The 21,024-nt window shown below is 37.1% G+C and overlaps 1 protein-coding gene across 1 annotated transcript in view; it reads right to left on the reverse strand.

The window, feature by feature from the left end:
- EXOC6B (exocyst complex component 6B) overlaps positions 1-21,024 on the reverse strand; it is a 710,495-nt gene that overhangs the window by 219,264 nt on the left and 470,207 nt on the right. Inside the window, exon 18 of the mRNA XM_026456434.1 lies at positions 11,578-11,719. Within this exon, the coding sequence (XP_026312219.1) occupies positions 11,578-11,719 (142 nt within the window). The remainder of the gene's footprint in view (positions 1-11,577; positions 11,720-21,024) is intronic.

Raw genomic sequence — 21,024 nt, forward strand, 5'->3', positions numbered from 1 at the left:
ATTCCTCAAGGATCTAGAACTAGATGTACCATATGACCCAGCCATCCCACTACTGGGTATATACCCAAAGGATTATAAATTATGCTACTACAAAGACACATGCACACGTATGTTTATTGCGGCACTATTCACAATAGCAAAGACTTGGAATCAACCCAAATGTCCATCAGTGACAGACTGGATTAAGAAAATGTGGCACATATACACCATGGAATACTATGCAGCCATAAAAAAGGATGAGTTTGCGTCCTTTGTAGGGACATGGATGCAGCTGGAAACCATCATTCTTAGCAAACTATCACAAGAAGAGAAAACCAAACACCGCATGTTCTCACTCATAGGTGGGAACTGAACAATGAGATCACTTGAACTCGGGAAGGGGAACATCACACACTGGGGCCTATCATGGGGAGGGGGAGGGGGAGGGGGGAGGGATTGCATTGGGGAGTTATACCTGATATAAATGATGAATTGATGGGTGCTGACGAGTTGATGGGTGCAGCACACCAACATGGTGTGTAACAAAGATATACATATGTAACAAACCTGCATGTTATGCACATGTACCCTAGAACTTAAAGTATAATAAAAAAAAAGACACAGTCTAATGAAATTGCTGAGAACCAGTGATGAAAATCTCAAAAAAGTAGAGAAAATGAGACATAATTTGTACAAAGAAATGAAGATAACCAAAAACTTATCATCAGAAACCATATCAATCAAAAGAAAATAGTTAGAACTCTTTAAAATGTTGAAAGAAAAAAACAACCCTGTTAACCTAGAATTCATTATACAGTGAAAATATATTTCTGAAGATTTTACCAGAAAAGAAAAGTTTGGAGAATTTAATATAAGTGGAATTGTACTATAATGTACATTGAAGGAAGCTCCTCAGTAGAATAAAAATGATACCAGATAGAAATCTGAATCTGCACAAAGATATGAAGAATGCAGAATATAGTAAACACACATGGGTAATTATGAAATATATATTAATCATTTCTAGACATTTTATAAAATAAATGAGTGTTTAAAGTAAAGATGCAGTACTAATGTATTGTGGGGTTTATAGACTATGTAGAAGTAATATGTATAACAACAATAGCACAAAGGACGATAGATAGAAGAAGAACAATACTTTTGTAAGATTCTTACATTAATGCAAAATGGCATAATATTATTTTAAGGTATTCTGTGTTCAAGATGTATATTGTAAATCCAGGAACAAAAACTAAAATATAAAATAAAGAGTTTGAGCTAATAAACCATAGATCACATAAAAAGCACTAGTTAATCTAAAAAAAAAAAAAAAAAAAAAGCAATGAAAGAAGAAAAAAACGAACAAAGTATGAAAAAGGAAATAGAAAATGAATAGCAAGATGATAGATTTAAGCCCAAGCATACTGAAAATTACATTCAGGAGGTGGAACAAGATAGTAGAATGTAAGATTACATCATTTGTCTGATCCCCCCTCCCCAACCCCACCCCTGCAGGAACACCAAATTTTAACAACCATCTGCAGACAGAAAAGCACTGGCACAAGAATCAAAAATCAGGTGAGTAATAATGCTACCTATATTTTTACATCGTATCACTAAAAAAGGCATTGAAGATGGGCAGAAAGACAATCTGGTATTGCTGACGCCACCCCTCCCCCAGCCCCTGGCAGTGGCTGAATGGCCTGGAGAGTTTGTGCTCTTGGGGAAGGGAGAGTGCAGCAACTGGGGGACTTTACATTGACCTCAGTCCTGCCCTGTCACAGTGGAGAAAAAAGCTGTGCTGGCTGGGCTGTCAGAACCCACACGTGGAGGGAACATTTGGACCAGACCTAGCCAAAGGAGAATCATTCATTCCCGAGGTCAGAACTTGAGTTCTCAGCAAGCCTCATCACCACAGGCCAAAGTGCTCTGGGGTCCTAAGTAAATTTGAAAGACAGTCTAGGACACAAGGAATGCAACGCTAAGGCAACTCTTAGTGTTGGGCTGGGCTCAGAGCCAGAGAATCAGGGTGATATGTGACCTGGGCAGTAACCCAGCCAGGGCGGCTAAGGGAATGCTTGCGCCACCTCTCTTCCAACCCCAGGCAGTGCAGCTCATAGCTAGAAAATGAGTCCTTCCTTCTGCTTAAGAAGAACAGAATAAAGAGGACTCTGTCATGTATCTTAGATACCAGCTCAGCCATAGTAGGATAGGGCACTAGGCAGAGTCATGAGGCCCCCATTTCAGGCCCTAGAACACAAACCAATAACAAGTAACAAGATTGAAACCATAATAAATAGTATCCCAGTAAAGACAAGCCTGGGACCCAATTTACTGCAGAATTCTATCAAACATCTAAAGAAGAACTAATAGTAATCCTACTCAAACTGTTCTGAAAAATAGAGGAGGAAGGAATACTTCCAAACTCATTCTACAAGGTCAGTATTATCCTGATACTAAAATCAAAGACACATCAAAAAAGAAAACTACATGCCAATATCTGTGATGAATATTGACACAAAAATTCTCAACAAAATACTAGCAAACTGAATTCAACAATACGTTAAAAATGTCATTCATCATGACCAAGTGGGATTTATCCCACAGATGCAAGGATGGTTCAACATACACAAGTCAATCAATGTGATACAACATACGAAGGGAATGGAGGACAAGAACCATATGATCATTTCAACTGATGCTGAAAAACATTTGATAAAATTCAACATCCCTTCCTGATAAAAACCCTAAAAAATCTGGGTGTTAACATTACCTCAACAAAATGAAAGCCATGTATGACAGATCCACAGCTAGTATCATACTGAATGGAAAAAAACCAAAAGCTTTTTCTCTAAGAAGTGAAACACAACTAGGATGCCTACTTTCACCATTGTTATTCAACTAGTATTGAAAGTCCTATAGAGCAATTAAACAAGAAAAAGAAAAAAGGGTCATCCAACTCAAAAAGGAAGAGGTCAAATTATCCTTGTGTGCCGATGATATATTATATTTACAAAAACCTAAAGCCTCCACCAAAAAAAAGATTAGAATTGATATTCAATAAAGTTGCAGGATACAAAATCAGTGTACAAAAATCAGTAGCAGTTCTATATGCCAACAGTGAACAATCTGAAGAAGAAATAAAAAAGTAATCCCCTTTGTAATAGCCACAAATAAAATTAAATACCTAGGAATTTACTTAGCCAAAGAAGTAAAAGATCTTACAAACTGTAAAATACTGATGAAAGAAATTAAAGAGGACACATACAAAAAAATGCAAAGATATTGCATGGTCATGGATTGGAAGACTCAATATTGTTAAAATGCCCATATTACCCAAAGCAATCTACAGGGTCAATGAAATTCCTATCAAAGTACTAATGACATTCTTTACAGAAATAGAAGAAACAATCAGAAAATTTATATGGAACCACAAAAGACCCAGAATGGCCAAAGATATCCTGAGCAAAAAGAACAGAACTGGAGGAATCATATTACCTAACTTCAAATCATATTACAGAGCTATAGTAATAAAAACAGCATGGTACTGGCATTAAAACAGACACACAGACCAATGGAACAGAATAGAGAACCCAGAAAAAAATCCACATACCTAGAGTAAATTCCTTCTAGACAAAGATGTCAAGAACACACACTGGCTGGGCATGGTGTGTGGTAGCTTACACCTGTAATCCCAGCACTTTGGGAGGCCGAGGTGGGCGGATCATGAGGTCAGGAGATAGAGAGCATCTTGGCTAACACCCTGTTTCTACTAACAGGGTTTAGTAGAAACCCTGTCTCTACTAAAAACACAAAAAAATAGCCAGGTGTGGTGGCACGTGCTTGTAGTCCCAGCTGCTCAGGAGGCTGAGGCAGGAGAATTGCTTGAACCCAGGAGGCAGAAGTTACAGTGAGCCAAGATTGCACCACTGTACTCCAGCCTGGGTGACAGAGCAAGATGCTGCCTCAAAAAAGGAACACACACTGGGGAAAAGACAGTCTCTTCAATGAATTTGTGGGAAAACTAGAAATCCATATGCAAAATAATGAAACTAGACCCCTACCTCTTGCCATATATAAAAAGCAAATCAAAATGAATTAAAGACTTAAATCTAAGATGTCAAACTAAGAAAGTACTACAAGAAAACATTAGGGAAACTCTTCAGGATATCAGTCTGGGCAGACATTTCTTTTTTTGAGATGGAGTCTCACTGCAATGCCCAGGCTGGAGTGCAATGGTGCAATCTCAGCTCACTGCAACCTCTACCTCCCAGGTTCAAGCAATTCTCCGGCCTCAGCCTCTCCAGTAGCTGGGATTACAGGCGTGCACCACCATGGCCAGTTAATTTTTGTGTTTTTAGTAGAGACGGGGTTTCACCATATTTGCCTGACTGGTCTGGAGCTCCTGACATCGAGTGATCCATCCGCCTCGGCCTCCCAAAGTGCTAGGATTACAGGCATGAGCCACGATGCCCAGCCTGGGCAGACATTTCTTAATTAATATCTCATAAGCACAGGAAACCAAAGCAAAAATGGACAAATGGGATCACATCAAGTTAAAAAGTTTATGCACAGCAAAGGAAATAATCAACAAAGTGAAGAGACAACCCACAGAATAGTAGAAAATATTTGCATACCATCCATCTGATAAGGAATTAATAACCCAAATATATAAGGAGATAAAACACTCTATAGGAAAAAAAAACTAATAATCCAATTTAAAAATGAGCAAAAGAATTGAATAACCATTTCTCAAAAGAACACACACAAATGGCAAACAGGTATATGAAAAGGTGCTCAACATAATTGACCATCAGGCAAATGTAAATCAAAACTACAATGACATAGCACTTCACTCCAGTTAAAATGTCTTTTATCCAAAAGACAGGCAATAACAAATGCTGGAAAGGATGTGGAGAAAAGGAAACTCTCATATACTGTTGTTGTGAATGTGAATTAGTATAACCACTATGGAGACAGTGTGGTGGCTCACTCCTGTAATCCTAATACTTTGGAAGGCCGAGGCGAGTGGATCATAAGAGGTCTGGAGTTTGAGACCAACCTGGGCAACATGGCGAAATCCCATCTCCACTAAAAATTACAAAAATTATCCAGGCATAGTGGCATACACCTGTAATTCCAGGTACACAGGAGGCTGAAGCACTAGAATTGTTTAAGCCGGCAACAATTGCAGTAAGCCAAGTCACGCCACTGTATAGCCTGCGCCTCCAGAGTGAGACCCTGTCTCCAAAAAAGAAAAAAATCCACTATGGAGAATAATTTGGAAGTTCCTGAAAAAAGTAAAAATACAGATATCATAAGATCCAGATCCAGCAATCCCACTGCTGGGTATTTATTCAAATGAAAGAAAATCAGTATATCAAAGAGATTTTATATCTGCACACTCATATTTCTTGCAGCACCATTCACAATAGCCAAGATTTGGAAGCAACCTAATTGTCCATCAACAGATTTATGGACAATCTGTTGATGGTACTTACACACAATGGAGTACTATTCAGCCATTAAAAAAAAAACTCCTGTCATTTGTAACAGTGATCCTGTCATTTTAATGAACTGGAGGTCATTATGATAAGTGTTAAACGAGGCACAGAAAGACAAACATTGCATGTTCTGACTTATATGTAGGATCTAAAAATCAAAACAATTAAACTCATGAAGATAGAGAGTTGAAGGACGGTTATCAGAGGCCAGGAAGCAAAGTGTTGAGAGGGGAAGTAGGGATGGTTAATGAGTACAAAACACTTAGAAAAATGAATAAGACCTAATATTAGCACAACAGGGTGGCAACAGTCAAAATAATTTAACTGTACATTTTAAAATAACTAAAAGAGTATAATTAGATTGTAACACAAATGATAAATGCTTAAGGAGACAGATATTCCATTTTTCACAATGTGATTATTACACATTGCATGCCTGTATCAAAATATTTCATGTACTCCATAAATATATATACCCACTATATACCTACAAAAATTAAAAAATTACATTCAATGTAAGTCACCTAACAACCCAATTAAAAATAAAAGATTCTCATATTGAATAAAAAAGCAAAACCTGGCCGGGCGCAGTGGCTCACGCCTGTAATCCCAGCATTTTGGGAGGCCGAGACAGGCGGATCACGAGGTCAGGAAATCAAGACCATCCTGGCTAACATGGTGAAACCCCGTCTCTACTAAAAATACAAAAAAATTATCCAGGCCTAGTGGCAAGCGCCTGTAGTCCCAGCTACAGGCTGAGGCAGGAGAAGGCTGAGGCAGGAGAATGGCGTGAATCTGGGAGGCTGAGCTTGCAGTTAGCGGAGATCGCACCACTACACTCCAGAAAAAAAAAGGCAAAACCTGACTATAACCTGTATACAACTTTATATTTTTTTTAAAAAAATTAAAAGATAAAGATAGAAAAGGATATACTTATGCAAACACAACAAAGTCATAAGGAAGTTGAGTGGGTCAATACCAGTATCACAAAAAGTATATTTTTTTCAAATAACACATATTACTAGGGATAAACAGGGTCATTTCATCATAACAATAACCAGTGCATCATAGGGAAATATCAGTTATAAGTAGTATGCACCCAATAACAGAGCTTCAAAATGCATTAACCTGATAGAATGGAAACTGACAGGATTGATACTGATAAATATAACTGGAGATTTCAACTGTTCTCAGTAATTAATAAACCAACTACAAAGAAAGTCAGTATGAATACAGGAGATTTGAATAACACTGTCGATCAACTTTACCCATGTGATGTCTATAGGCTACTCCACACAGTAACAGCAGAAAACACATTTTTTCTAAGTGCAAATGGAACATTTGACTAGACCATACACTGGGTCATAAAACAAGTCTCAGCAAATTTAGAAGAACTGAAATTATATGAAGTATGCTCTCTGATCAAAATGAAAGTAGACTAGAAACCCAAAACAGAAGTATTAATAGATCTAAAAATTTTCTAAATATTTGGGAAGTAACACATTTCTTAATAACCCATAGGTAAAACACAAAAGTAATTTGAAAATACTGAAATGAATAAAAATTAAAACATGATACATCAAAATTTGTATACTGTGGCTGAAATAATACTTAGACAATAATTTCTAATACAAAAATGCTCATATTAGAAAAGAAGAAAATCTCAAATAAATTATTTAAGTTTCTACCCAAAAGAAACTAACAAAAGAAGAGCAAATAAACGAGAAGTAAGCAGAAGAAAGAAAACAGTAAAGGTGGAAATGAGACAGCTAGAAATTAGCTAGGCACCTGTTAAGATAGGCTCAAGCCTTCTTCCTGTGGTCTTTCCACATGAGCTTGGTTAAGTTTCTTCAAGGTTGGAAGCCTCAGCATAGCTAGACTTTTTACACAGCAGCCAAGATGGAGGCAGCACCATTCTTTACGGCCTTGCCTCAGAGTCACAAAGGGCCACTTCTGCCATATTCTGTTGGTTACAGTCAACTCACAAGCTTTCCCAGATTCAAGGGGAGGGGAATTAGATGCCATTTCGTAATGAAGTAGTCTCAAGGTTCTAGAAAAAAATGTGGTAAGGGAGATACTGTTGTAGACATCTTTGAACAATGTAATCTATATTATAGATCTGGGGTGACATATAGTATCATTTCCATTTAAGCTGAAAAACTACCTTTTACATTTGTGTAGTGCAAATCTGGTGACAAATTCAACTACTGTTTATCTGAAAATGTCTTTATTTTCCGTTTATTTTTGAAGGATATTTTCACAAGATACAGAGTTTTCATTGAAAGGTTTTGTTTTGTTTTTCTCTCAGGACTTTACAGATATTCTACTACCTTCTGGTTTGCACTGTTTCTGTTAAGTTGGCTGTAGTTCTTATCACTGTTTTTCATTATGTAATACGCCTTTTCTTCTTTGGCTGCTTTAAAATTTTTCTCTTTATTATAGATTATTTAGCAATCTGATTACAATGTGCCTCAGTGTAGCTTTCTTTGTATTTATCTTGCTAAAGTTTTTTGAGCTATTTAAATTAGTGTGTTAATACTGTTTCTCAAACCTGAGAAACTCTGAACCCAGTTATGTACTATGTCCATCTTATCTCTTAAATTACTGACTATACTAAATTATTTTAAGCCCCTGTCTGAAATTTCCAACCTATGTGCCATCAGTGGATCTATTTCTATTGTCTATCTTTTCTTCTGTTACAGGTAACATTTTCTTGCTTCTCTGTGTGTCAAATTTTGAGCTTGCTTAAGTTTCTTCAAGCTTGGAAGCCTCAGCATAGCTAGACTTTACACAGCAGCCAAGATGGAGGCAGCACCATTCTTTATGGCCTTGCCTCAGAGTCACAAGCAAAAAGCTGTAAAACTGTGTATGCTATGTGCTTGAGAATGTGGAATTGTCTTTTCTTCCTCATCCTTCAAAGGCTGTTGAGTTTTGTTGGAAGGCTGCTTTTTGTTTTGTTTTGTTTTGTTTTGTTTTTTTTATCGGCAGAGTCACTTTATCTTGTGAAATTGTTAGGGTCAAGAGAAGCTTTTGGGGTTAATATTCAAAATATGTCAAAAACTCACACTAAACAGCAAGAAAAATAACTCGATTAAAAAATGGGTAAAGGACCTGAATGAACATTTCTCAAAAGAAGATATGCATATGGCCAACAGGAATATGAAAAGATGCTCAGAATCACTAATTATCAGGGAAAGGCAAATTAAAACCATAATGACACATCAATTCATACCTAATAGAATAGCTACTATCAAAATGACAAGAAATAACAAGTGTTGAAAAGGATGTGAAAAAAAGGAAATCCTTGTGCATTACTGGTGGAAATGTAAACTAGTACAGCCATTAAGAAAAACAGTATGGGAATTCCTCAAGTAGTTTTAAAGTATACACCTACCATATGATTCAACAATCCCACTACTGAGTATATATTCAGAGAAGATGAAATCAGTTTGCCAAAAAGATATCTGCATTCCTATGTTCATTGTAGCATTATCACAATAGCCAAGATATGGAATCAATCTAAGTGTACATCAGTGGAGGAATGCATAAAGAAAATGTAATATAAATAGACAATAAAATATGGAATATTATTCAGACTTTAAAAAGATGGAAATCCTGTCATTTGTGACAACATGGATGAACCTGGAGGACCTAATGTTAAGTAAGAAAAGGCACAGAAAGACAAATAGGGCATAACCTCACCTATACATGGAATCTACAAAAGTTGAATTCATAGAAGTAGACAGCAGAATGTTGGCTGCCAATGAACTCATAGAAGTTGAGTCATATTGATCAAATAATATAAAATTTCAGTTAGGAGAAATAAGTGCAAGAGATCTATTATACAACATTGTGACATTAGCTAATAACAATGTACTGAAATCTTAAAAATTGCTAAGAAAGGAGATGTTGTTTTTTTAACCATCCAAAAAAGTATATGAAGTAATACATATATTAACTAGCTCAATTTAGCCATTCCACAATGTATATATATTTCAAAACAAGTGTACATGATGAACATATACAATTAAGAAAAAAAAACAGGAGCTCCTCCTCTAGAGCTTTGAGTAGCACTCTTTTTTTTTTTTTGAGACGGAGTCTCGCTCTGTCGCCCAGGCTGGAGTGCAGTGGCCGGATCTCAGCTAACTGCAAGCTCCGCCTCCTGGGTTCCCGCCATTCTCCTGCCTCAGCCTCCTGAGTAGCTGGGACTACAGGCACCCGCCACCTCACCCAGCTAGTTTTTTGTATTTTTTAGTAGAGAGGGGGTTTCACTGTGTTAGCCAGGATGGTCTCAATCTCCTGACCTCGTGATCCACCCGTCTCGGCCTCCCAAAGTGCTGGGATTACAGGCTTGAGCCATCGCACCCTGCCGAGTAGCACTCTTAAGACATCATCTTCTAGGGTCTTACTGAATGCAAAAGATGTTTAGCTGGACTCTTCCATTCTGGTTGGTCAGAATTCCAATGTTTCTGTGTATGTTTCCAGTGACCTTTGGCACCCTTATTCATCTCACAGACTTCCAGTGGCTGTTCTTTGCCAAGCCTCACAGAGTTTCACTCTGCACATGGCTACTAAATTTTTTACCAAAGACTCAAGGGCTCTCCAGTGCTGATTAATAGAACTACTTCTTTGAACAACTCCCTGCTCTCTGGTACCTTGCTCCACCAATCCCAGCTGTCACACCAGCCCTATAAGCCAGTTTCTGGGATTTTGCTTTTGTGTTTTCTTTGTAAAAACACTGCTTTTTGTTTGGGCTCTACTTTCCTATGTTACTGTTTAGACAGTGTCCCCAGACAGAAAAATGGGGAGAATAGCAAGATTACCTTATGTGTTTCCCTTTCTTTGAAGTATCACTGCCTTTTTATGTCTTCTGTCAAATGCATGAATAGGGTTGCTTCATGTAGTTCATTCAATTTTATAATTGTTTATGGCAAAAGGGTAACTTTAATATCTTTTACTCTGTGATGGCTATAACTGGAAGTCCTATTAATCCCTTTTTAAATTAAAAATAGCATTGCCAATAAAACCTTAATTTCCACATATATAAAGTCAAGCAAAGGAAACCAGTAAGTAGTAAAATAAAAATGTGGGCCAAGGGTGTGAGCAGACTCATATAATTTCCCATTAGTTTAATTTTCTTAGAATAAAAAAAATTCCAAGAGTCATATCATTTCTTTTTCATTTTCATTTCTCACCAACAGCTCTTCATTCTTTCCTAATCAAAGCCTAATTTTGCATTCAACTTCGAGTAGATGATTTATGAGTCAACTATGCCAATAATGATGCTTCTATTTCACTTTGTCAGATACTCAATCTCCCAGCCTCCCATAGAGCTGGAAGTGATCATATGGCAGTGTTTTGTTCAATGAGACATATAGGAAAGTTTGTCAGGGATCTCCTTAAAAGATTCTTATTTTCTTACTAAAAGGAATAGGTGAAGGCTGGTCCATTTCCTGTCTTGAATGTGGGTCTCTTCTGACTGTAATATATATGAAAATGAAGAGTTCACACTCTAATTATACCAAAGGAGGAGAAATGAAAGAGCCTGGGTCCATAATGACATCACTAAGCAACTAAACCAATACAGCAACTGTCTGCCTTCGAGAAAAATAAAATTTATTTGTTTAAGCCACTCTAAGTTTTTTATTTCTTATAATAGAAAGCACTTCTGACTAATTAATGCACACACCATTTGTTCTTTAGACTAACAAGAGTTTGCATATAAGATGTAGCTAGTTTTTAAATAGAATATTAGAAGAAAGGTGTTAGAAGCTACATTCTTTTGAAGCCTTTGGACCAACTGGGTTTTCTTTAGTGTCTATTAAATGCACGCCTCCCTTATATCACCCTATAGATTGCAAACTTCCTTGTAGCTAGAGATCTTCTCTTTTAAATATGGGTCTAAGCACTTCTGGGAGTTCAAATTAGCTTGCTGATAAACTCTATTTCTAGATGTTCTATAAGTTATCTCTGTTATCTAGGTATTCTTTGACTCCATTAGGAACAAGGACCCTAAACACCTAAAACATTTTTCTCCCCACAGAAATGAGTTTGCTGGTAAGACAAACAAGCACAGGGATGGTCATTGTCTTACGTTCACATTCTCTGACGTCCAAGTTGAACTGCTGTAATGCTCCCAAGGTAAGCTGCCGCACTTCAGCTTCCAACAAAAGTTGCATCAAGGATGTAGCTAAATGCTTGCAAGCTGACATACACGCTGTCTGGGCCACCTTTCCCTGAAATACAAGATTGTAAATCATAAAGTTAATGAATCTAACATAAATTAAAATAAAATTTCAACAAAACTTAAAATCACTTCTTTTTCGATTAGGAATTTCCCTAAGGTTCTCCTCATCATAATACCCTTCCATTCAAATAATCTTGGAATTAACATCTGATGGCAATCATCTTATATAATAGCTCCATCACCATCAGTAACTGTAACACCAAGGTGAAATTCACAAAGCTCAGTTATTTAATCAAGAATTACTTCTTTTCTAAATTGAAAGCAGACAAACAATATTTGAAATCTTAAGTAAAGTAAGAAACAATATTCTACAATATTGTAGAATACAATATTCTACAGAGAATAAATTTCAGAAACTTCCTTTCAAGTTAAAAAATTCTTAAAAATCAAATGCGAACAATAATCCCTACTGTATCTAGAAACCAGTGTTTACTGCTTTATGATTTAACACATATAAAATGAAAATAATTATGGCCGGGTGCGGTGGCTCACGCCTGTAATCCCAGCACTTTGGGAGGCCGAGGTGGGTGGATCACGAGGTCAGGAGATCGAGACTATCCTGGCTAACACGGTGAAACCCCATCAAACCCCATCTCTACTAAAAATACAAAAAACTAGCCGGGCGTGGTGGTGGGAGGCTGAGGCAGGAGAATGGCATGAACCCGGGAGGTGGAGCTTGCAGTGAGCCAAGATCGCGCCACTGTACTACAGCCGGGGGACAGAGTGAGACTCCGTCTCAAAAAAAAAAAAAAGAAAAGAAAAGAAAAGAATTATTTAAAACAAAAAGCTTACCAGAAAAAAATAATTGAGGGGATGCATTTTGTTTTCTTAGAAAATACTGAGATTTATGAATATAAACTCTAGGTCAATTTTGAAAATATGGATTTTAAAATTAATATTTTAGTGTCTTCTTTAAAAGATTCAAAGTACTCTACATTTAGTGAATTATATAAATTTCATATCTGTTATTTATCGTCTTTTTCAAAAGACAGGATGATATATGTTTTAAAAAGACTCTGATCAATTTAGTGAATCATCCTTCTTTTTTGAAATTATAAAATCTTTCAGCCATACAGAAAAATACAGAGTCATAAGATGAATACTTATGTATCCCCTAAACATTACAAATACATTTCAAGCCCCTGTGTGACCTCCTTAATCATCTTCCTCCCACTCCCCAGAGATGACCATTATTGGTATTAGGCATCCCATTTGTTTTTTAAAAGTACTATTATGACAAGTATATAACCAGAAACAATATGTTGTATTATTTTACATATTTTGAAACTTCCTATAATATTATGTAGGTCCTTCTGCAACTTCCTTTTTCAGTTGAATATTATGAATGTGAAAATTCTGAAGTGTATTGCATCTAGTTGTAGTTTATTCCTTTAATTGTTCCATAGTATTCCTTTTTGGAAGTATACCACAATTTATTTGGCCATTCCTCTTATGCTGGATATTTAAGTTATTTCTTTTTCTTTCTTGCTTTTTGTTTTGGCTATTATAAACAGAGTAAGTCAGTTCTGGTAAGGGATCATGAAAATGCAAGAGCATGACTACAGTGTCCATTTTATATGTTTTTTCATATGTTATACTGGGTCAGTATGATTCTAGCAGGCTTTAAACAGAAAAACTATGAATAAAAAATATCATAATACATTTTAAAACTTATATAATTTTATATACTTTGGATAATTTCTTTGGAATTACTTTTTGAAGCTTCTAGGATGAGGGGTATGAAGACTGTGATCCATAATACATATGCTTGTATGTAAAGACAAACACAAGTGAAAGCTAGACTCCCAAATATCTGGTTAAATGACTCTGCTTATGGTATGTTCTGATTTACATTGTCCCTAGATATTTCGTAGAGTATTACTTCATTGCATAATCACCAACACTTTTATAAGTTTTTTTTTTTTTTTATACTTTAAGTTCTAGGGTACATGTGCATAATGTGCAGGTTTGTTACATATGTATACTTGTGCCATGTTGGTGTGCTGCACCCATCAACTTGTCAGCACCCATCAATTCGTCATTTATATCAGTTATAACTCCCAATGCGATCCCTCCCCCCTGCCCCCAATGATAGGCCCCGATGTGTGATGTTCCCCTTCCCGAGTGCAGGTGATCTCATTGTTCAGTTCCCACCAATAAGTGAGAACATGCGGTGTTTGGTTTTCTCTTCTTGTGATAGTTTGCTAAGAATGATGGTTTCCAGCTGCATCCATGTCCCTACAAAGGACGCAAAATCATCCGTTTTTATGGCTGCATAATATTCCATGATGTATATGTGCCACATTTTCTTAATACAGTCTGTCACAGATGGACATTTCAGTCGATTCCAAGACTTTGCTATTGTGAATAGTGCCGCAATAAACATACGTGTGCATGTGTCTTTATAGCAGCATGATTTATAATCCTTTGGGTATATACCCAGTAGTGGGATGGCTGGGTCATATGGTACATCTAGTTCTAGATCCTTGAGGAATCGCAATACTATTTTCCATAATGGTTGAACTAGTTTACAATCCCACCAACAGTGTAAAAGTGTTCCTATTTCTCCAAATCCTCTCCAGCACCTGTTGTTTCCTGACTTTTTAATGATTGCCATTCTAACTGGTGTGAGATGGTATCTCATTGTGGTTTTGATTTGCATTTCTCTGATGGCGAGTGATGATGAGCATTTTTTCATGTGTCTGTTGGCTGTATGAATGTCTTCTTTTGAGAAATGTCTGTTCATATACTTTGCCCACTTTTTGATGGGGTTGTTTGTTTTTTTTCTTGTAAATTTGTTTGAGTTTTTGGAGATTCTGGATATTAGCCCTTTATCAGATGAGTAGATTGCAAAAATTTTCTCCCATTCTGTAGGTTGCCTGTTCACTCTGATGCTAGTTTCTTTTGCTGTGCAGAAGCTCTTTAGTTTAATTAGATCCCATTTTGGCTTTTGCTGCTGTTGCTTTTGGTGTTTTAGACATGAAGTCCTTGCCCATGCCTATGTCCTGAATGGTACCACCTAGGTTTTCTTCTAGGGTTTTTATGGTATTAGGTCTAACATTTAAGTCTCTAATCCATCTTGAATTAATTTTCGTATAAGGAGTAAGGAAAGGATCCAGTTTCAGCTTTCTACTTATGGCTAGCCAATTTTCCCAGCACCATTTATTAAATAGGGAATCCTTTCCCCATTTCTTGTTTCTCTCAGGTTTGTCAAAGATCAGATAGCTGTAGATGTGTGGTATTATTTCTGAGGACTCTGTTCTGTTCCATTGGTCTATATCTCTGTTTTGGTACCAGTACCATGCTGTTATGGTTACTGTAGCCTTGTAGTATAGTTTGAACTCAGGTAGCGTGACGCCTCCAGCTTTGTCCTTTTGACTTAGGATTGCCTTGGCAATGCGGGCTCTTTTTTGGTTCCATATGAACTTTAAAGCCGTTTTTTCCAATTCTGTGAAGAAACTCATTGGTAGCTTGATGGGGATGGCATTGAATCTATAAATAACTTTGGGCAGTATGGCCATTTTCACGATATTGATTCTTCCTATCCATGAGCATGGTATGTTCTTCCATTTGTTTGTGTCCTCTTTTATTTCACTGAGCAGTGGTTTGTAGTTCTCCTTGAAGAGGTCCTTTACATCCCTTGTAAGTTGGATGCCTAGGTATTTTATTCTCTTTGAAGCAATTGTGAATAGAAGTTCATTCCTGATTTGGCTCTCTGCTTGTCTGTTACTGGTGTATAAGAATGCTTGTGATTTTTGCACATTAATTTTGTGTCCTGAGACTTTGCTGAAGTTTCTTATAAGCTTAAGGAGATTTTGGGCTGAGACAATGGGGTTTTCTAAATATACAATCATGTCATCTGCAAACAGGGACAATTTGACTTCTTTTCCTAACTGGATACCCTTGATTTCTTTCTCTTGCCTGATTGCCCTAGTCAGAACTTCCAACACTATGTTGAATAGGAGTGGTGAGAGAGGGCATCCCTGTCTTGTGCCAGTTTTCAAAGGGAATTTTTCCAGTTTTTGCCCATTCAGTATGATATTGGCTGTGGGTTTGTCATAAATAGCTCTTATTATTTTGAGGTACGTTCCATCAATACCGAATTTATTGAGCGTTTTTAGCATGAAGGGCTGTTGAATTTTGTCAAAAGCCTTTTCTGCATCTATTGAGATAATCATGTGGTTCTTATCTTTGGTTCTGTTTATATGCTGGATTACGTTTATTGATTTGCAAATGTTGAACCAGTCTTGCATCCCAGGGATGAAGCCCACTTGATCATGGTGGATAAGCTTTTTGATGTGCTGCTGGATCCGGTTTGCCAGTATTTTATTGAGGATTTTTGCATCGATGTTCATCAGGGATATTGGTCTAAAATTCTCTTTTTTTGTTGTGTCTCTGCCAGGCTTTGGTATCAGGATGATGTTGGCCTCATAAAATGAGTTAGGGAGGATTCCCTCTTTTTCTATTGATTGGAATAGTTTCAGAAGGAATGGTACCAGCTCCTCCTTGTACCTCTGGTAGAATTCAGCTGTGAATCCGTCTGGTCCTGGACTTTTTTTGGTTGGTAGGCTATTAATTATTGCCTCAATTTCGGAGCCTGCTATTGGTCTATTCAGGGATTCAACTTCTTCCTGGTTTAGCCTTGGGAGAGTGTAAGTGTCCAGGAAATTATCCATTTCTTCTAGATTTTCTAGTTGATTTGCGTAGAGGTGTTTATAGTATTCTGTGATGGTGGTTTGTATTTCTGTGGGGTCAGTGGTGATATAACCTTTATCATTTTTAATTGCGTCTATTTTATTCTTCTCTCTTTTCTTCTTTATTAGTCTTGCTAGCGGTCTGTCAATTTTGTTGATCGTTTCAAAAAACCAGCTCCTGAATTCATTGATTTTTTGGAGGGTTTTTTGTGTCTCTATCTCCTTCAGTTCTGCTCTGATCTTAGTTATTTCTTGCCTTCTGCTAGCTTTTGAATGTGTTTGCTCTTGCTTCTCCAGTTCTTTTAATTGTGATGTTAGAGTGTCAATTTTAGATCTTTCCTGCTTTCTCTTGTGGCCATTTGGTGCTATAAATTTCCCTCTACACACTGCTTTAAATGTGTCCCAGAGATTCTGGTATGTTGTATCTTTGTTCTCATTGGTTTCAAAGAACATCTTTATTTCTGCTTTCATTTCGTTATGTACCCAGTAGTCATTCAGGAGCAGGTTGTTCAGTTTCCATGTAGTTGAGTGGTTTTGATTGAGTTTCTTAGTCCTGAGTTCTACTTTGATTGCACTGTGGTCTGAGAGACAGTTTGTTATAATTTCTGTTCTTTTACATTTGCTGAGGAGTGCTTTACTTCCAATTATGTGGTCAATTTTGGAATAAGTGCAATGTGGTTCTGGGAAGAATGTATATTCTGTTGATTTGGGGTGGAGAGTTCTGTAGATGTCTATTAGGTCTGCTTGCTGCATAGATGAGTTCAATTCCTGGATATCCTTGTTAACTTTCTGTCTCGTTGATCTGTCTAATGTTGACAGTGGAGTGTTGAAGTCTCCCATTATTATTGTATGGGAGTCTAAGTCTCTTTGTAAGTCTCTAAGGACTTGCTTTATGAATGTGGGTGCTCCTGTATTGGGTGCATATATATTTAGGATAGTTAGCTCTTCCTGTTGAATTGATCCCTTTACCATTATGTAATGGTCTTCTTTGTCTCTTTTGATCTTTGATGGTTTAAAGTCTATTTTATCAGAGACTAGGATTGCAACCCCTGCTTTTTTTTGTTCTCCATTTGCTTGGTAGATCTTCCTCCATCCCTTTATTTTGAGCCTATATATGTCTCTGCATGTGAGATGGGTCTCCTGAAGACAGCAGACTGATGGGTCTTGACTCTTTATCCAGTTTGCCAGTCTGTGTCTTTTAATTGGAGCATTTAGTCCATTAACATTTAAGGTTAATATTGTTATGTGTGAACTTGATCCTGCCATTATGATATTAGCTGGTTATTTTGCTCGCTAGTTGATGCAGTTTCTTCCTAGCCTCGATGGTCTTTACATTTTGGCATGGTTTTGCAATGGCTGGTACCGGTTGTTCTTTTCCATGTTTAGGGCTTCCTTCAGGGTCTCTTGTAAGGCAGGCCTGGTGGTCACAAAATCTCTAAGCATTTGCTTATCTGTAAAGGATTTTATTTCTCCTTCACTGATGAAACTTAGTTTGGCTGGATATGAAATTCTGGGTTTAAAATTCTTTTCTTTAAGAACGTTGAATATTGGCCCCCACTCTCTTCTGGCTTGTAGAGTTTCTGCTGAGAGGTCTGCTGTTAGTCTGATGGGCTTCCCTTTGTGGGTAACCCGACCTTTCTCTCTGGCTGCCCTTAAGAGTTTTTCCTTCATTTCAACTTTGGTGAATCTGGCAATTATGTGTCTTGGAGTTGCTCTTCTCAAGGAGTATGTTTGTGGCGTTCTCTGTATTTCCTGAATTTGAATGTTGGCCTGCCCTACGAGGTTGGGGAAGTTCTCCTGGATGATATCCTGAAGAGTGTTTTCCAATTTGGTTCCATTTTCCCCCTCACTTTCAGGCACCCCAATCAGACATAGATTTGGTCTTTTTACATAATCCCATACTTCTTGCAGGCTTTGTTCATTTCTTTTTCTTCTTTTTTCTTTTGGTTTCTCTTCTCGCTTCATTTCATTCATTTGATCCTCAATTGCTGATACTCTTTCTTCCAGTTGATCGAGTCGGTTACTGAAGCTTGTGCATTTGTCACGTATTTCTCGTGTCATGGTTTTCATCTCTGTCATTTCGTTTATGACCTTCTCTGCATTAATTAGTCTAGCTGTCAATTCTTCCACTCTTTTTTCAAGATTTTTAGTTTCTTTGCGCTGGGTACGTAATTCCTCCTTTAGCTCTGAGAAGTTTGATGGACTGAAGCCTTCTTCTCTCATCTCGTCAAAGTCATTCTCTGACCAGCTTTGATCCGTTGCTGGCGATGAGCTGCGCTCCTTTGCAGGGGGAGATGCGCTCTTATTTTTTGAATTTCCCGCTTTTCTGCCCTGCTTTTTCCCCATCTTTGTGGTTTTATCTGCTTCTGGTCTTTGATGATGGTGACGTACTACTGGGGTTTTGGTATAGGTGTTCTTCCTGTTTGATAGTTTTCCTTCTAATAGTCAGCACTCTCAGCTGTAGGTCTGTTGGAGATTGCTTGAGGTCCACTCCAGACCATATTTGCCTCCGTTGAAAATGCAGTAATCACCGGTCTTCTGTGTCGCTCGCACTGGGAGTTGGAGACTGGAGCTGTTCCTATTCGGCCATCTTGCTCTGCCAATCACTTTTATAAGTTTTTCTGCTAATTTTTGTACTAATTAAACAAAAGATATTTTATGGATTTTATGTCTTTGATTTACTTTACTTTGAATATTTTCTAAATTTGTATTTATTTGACTAAAATCTTATTTGTAGCATAAAAAATAATGATGCCCTATTTTAGTATACAAACTATACATTTTCCTCATCTCTATCGTTTCATCTGTATTTTCTGATGGGCCACACTCTGGATGATTTAAAACAACAAACAAGTTAATTTAGAGATCAAGTAGAACAGATATAATCGAGGCAAAAACAAATTCTAAAGAGAAAAGTCATATCATAAAAAAAATCCACATTAAATTGCTTGGTTTTAATTAAACCCACTAGAGACCTAAGACAGGCACCTCCAACGAAAAACAGGGTTCAACATAATGGTCAGGCTATGCCCACTGTGAACTTTCAGAGGGGACAAAGGTGTGAGACCAGCACAACTTACTGAACATTATTCCCCATGGCTTGCTTTTGTCAACTTTGTTGAAGATCAGATAGTCGTAAGTGTGTGGAATTATTTCTGGGCTCTCTATTCCATTTCATTGGTCTATTTATCTGTTTTTATACCAGTACCATGCTGTTTCGGCTACTGTAGCCCTGTGGTATAGATTGAAGTCAGGTAACGTGATGTCTCCAGCTTTGTTCTTTTTGCTTAGGATTGCCTTGGCTATTCAGGGTCTTTTTTGATTCTACATAAATTTTTAAATAGTTAATTTCTAGTTCTATGAAGAATGTTATTGATAGTTTGATAGGAGCAGCAATGAATCTGTAAATTGCTTTGAGCAGTATCGCCGTTTTAACTATATTGCATCTTCCTACTCAGGAATATGGAATGTTTTACCATTTTTTGTGTCATCTCTGATTTATTTGAGCAGTGTTTTATACTCCTCATTGTAGAGATCTTTCATGTCCCTGGTTAGCTGTATTTCCAGGTATTTCATTCTTTTTGTGGCAATTGTGAATGGGATTGGGTTCCTGATTTAGCTCTCCACTTTGGTGCTGTTGGATGCTATTGATGTACAGGAATGCTACTGATTTTTGTACATTGATTTTGTATCCTGAAACTTTGCTGAAGTTGTTTATTAGCTCAAGGAGCTTTTAAGCAGAGTAGCCATATATAGAAGATTGGAATCAGACTCCTTCCTTATACCATATACAAAAATCAACACAAGATGGATTAAAGACTTAAATGTAAAACCTAAATCTATAAAAACCTTGGAAGATAACCTAGTAAACACCTTTCTGGACAAGGGAACTGGCAAAGATTTCATGACGAAGACCCTAAAAGCAATTGCAGCAAAAGCAAAAACTGAAAAATGGGATCGAATTAAACCTAAGAGCTTCTGCACAGCAAAATAAACTATCAACAGAGAAAACAGAAAACCTACAGAATGGAAGAAAATATTTACAAACTATGCATCTGACAAAGGTCTGATATCCACAATCTATAAGGAACTTAAACAAATGTACAAGCAAATAAACAAGCAAACCCCCTTAAAAAGTAGGCAAAGGACATAAACAGCCACTATTCAAAAGAAGTCATACATGTGGCCAACAAGCATGTGACAAAATGCTCAATATCACCAATTATTAGAGAAATGTAAATCAAAACCGAAAGGAGATATCATCTCATACCATTCAGAATGGCTATTAGAAAAAAAAAAAAAATTAAAAAAACAGATGCTGGCAAGGTTGCAGAGAAAGAACACTTATACACTGCTGGTCAGAGTGTAAATTAGTTCAGCCATCATGGAAAGCAGTGTGGTGATTCCTCAAAGAACTAAAAACAGAGTACCCATCAACCCAGCAATCCTACTATTGAATATATAACCAAATGAATATAAATTGTTCTACCATAAAGATACATGCACACGTATGTTCACTGCAGCACTATTCACAATAGCAAAGTCATGGAATAAACCAAAATGCCCATCAACAGTAGACTGAATTAAAAAATTAGGTACC

Source organism: Piliocolobus tephrosceles, chromosome 15 (assembly GCF_002776525.5).
Source record: "Piliocolobus tephrosceles isolate RC106 chromosome 15, ASM277652v3, whole genome shotgun sequence".
Classification (NCBI taxonomy): Eukaryota; Metazoa; Chordata; class Mammalia; order Primates; family Cercopithecidae; genus Piliocolobus; species Piliocolobus tephrosceles.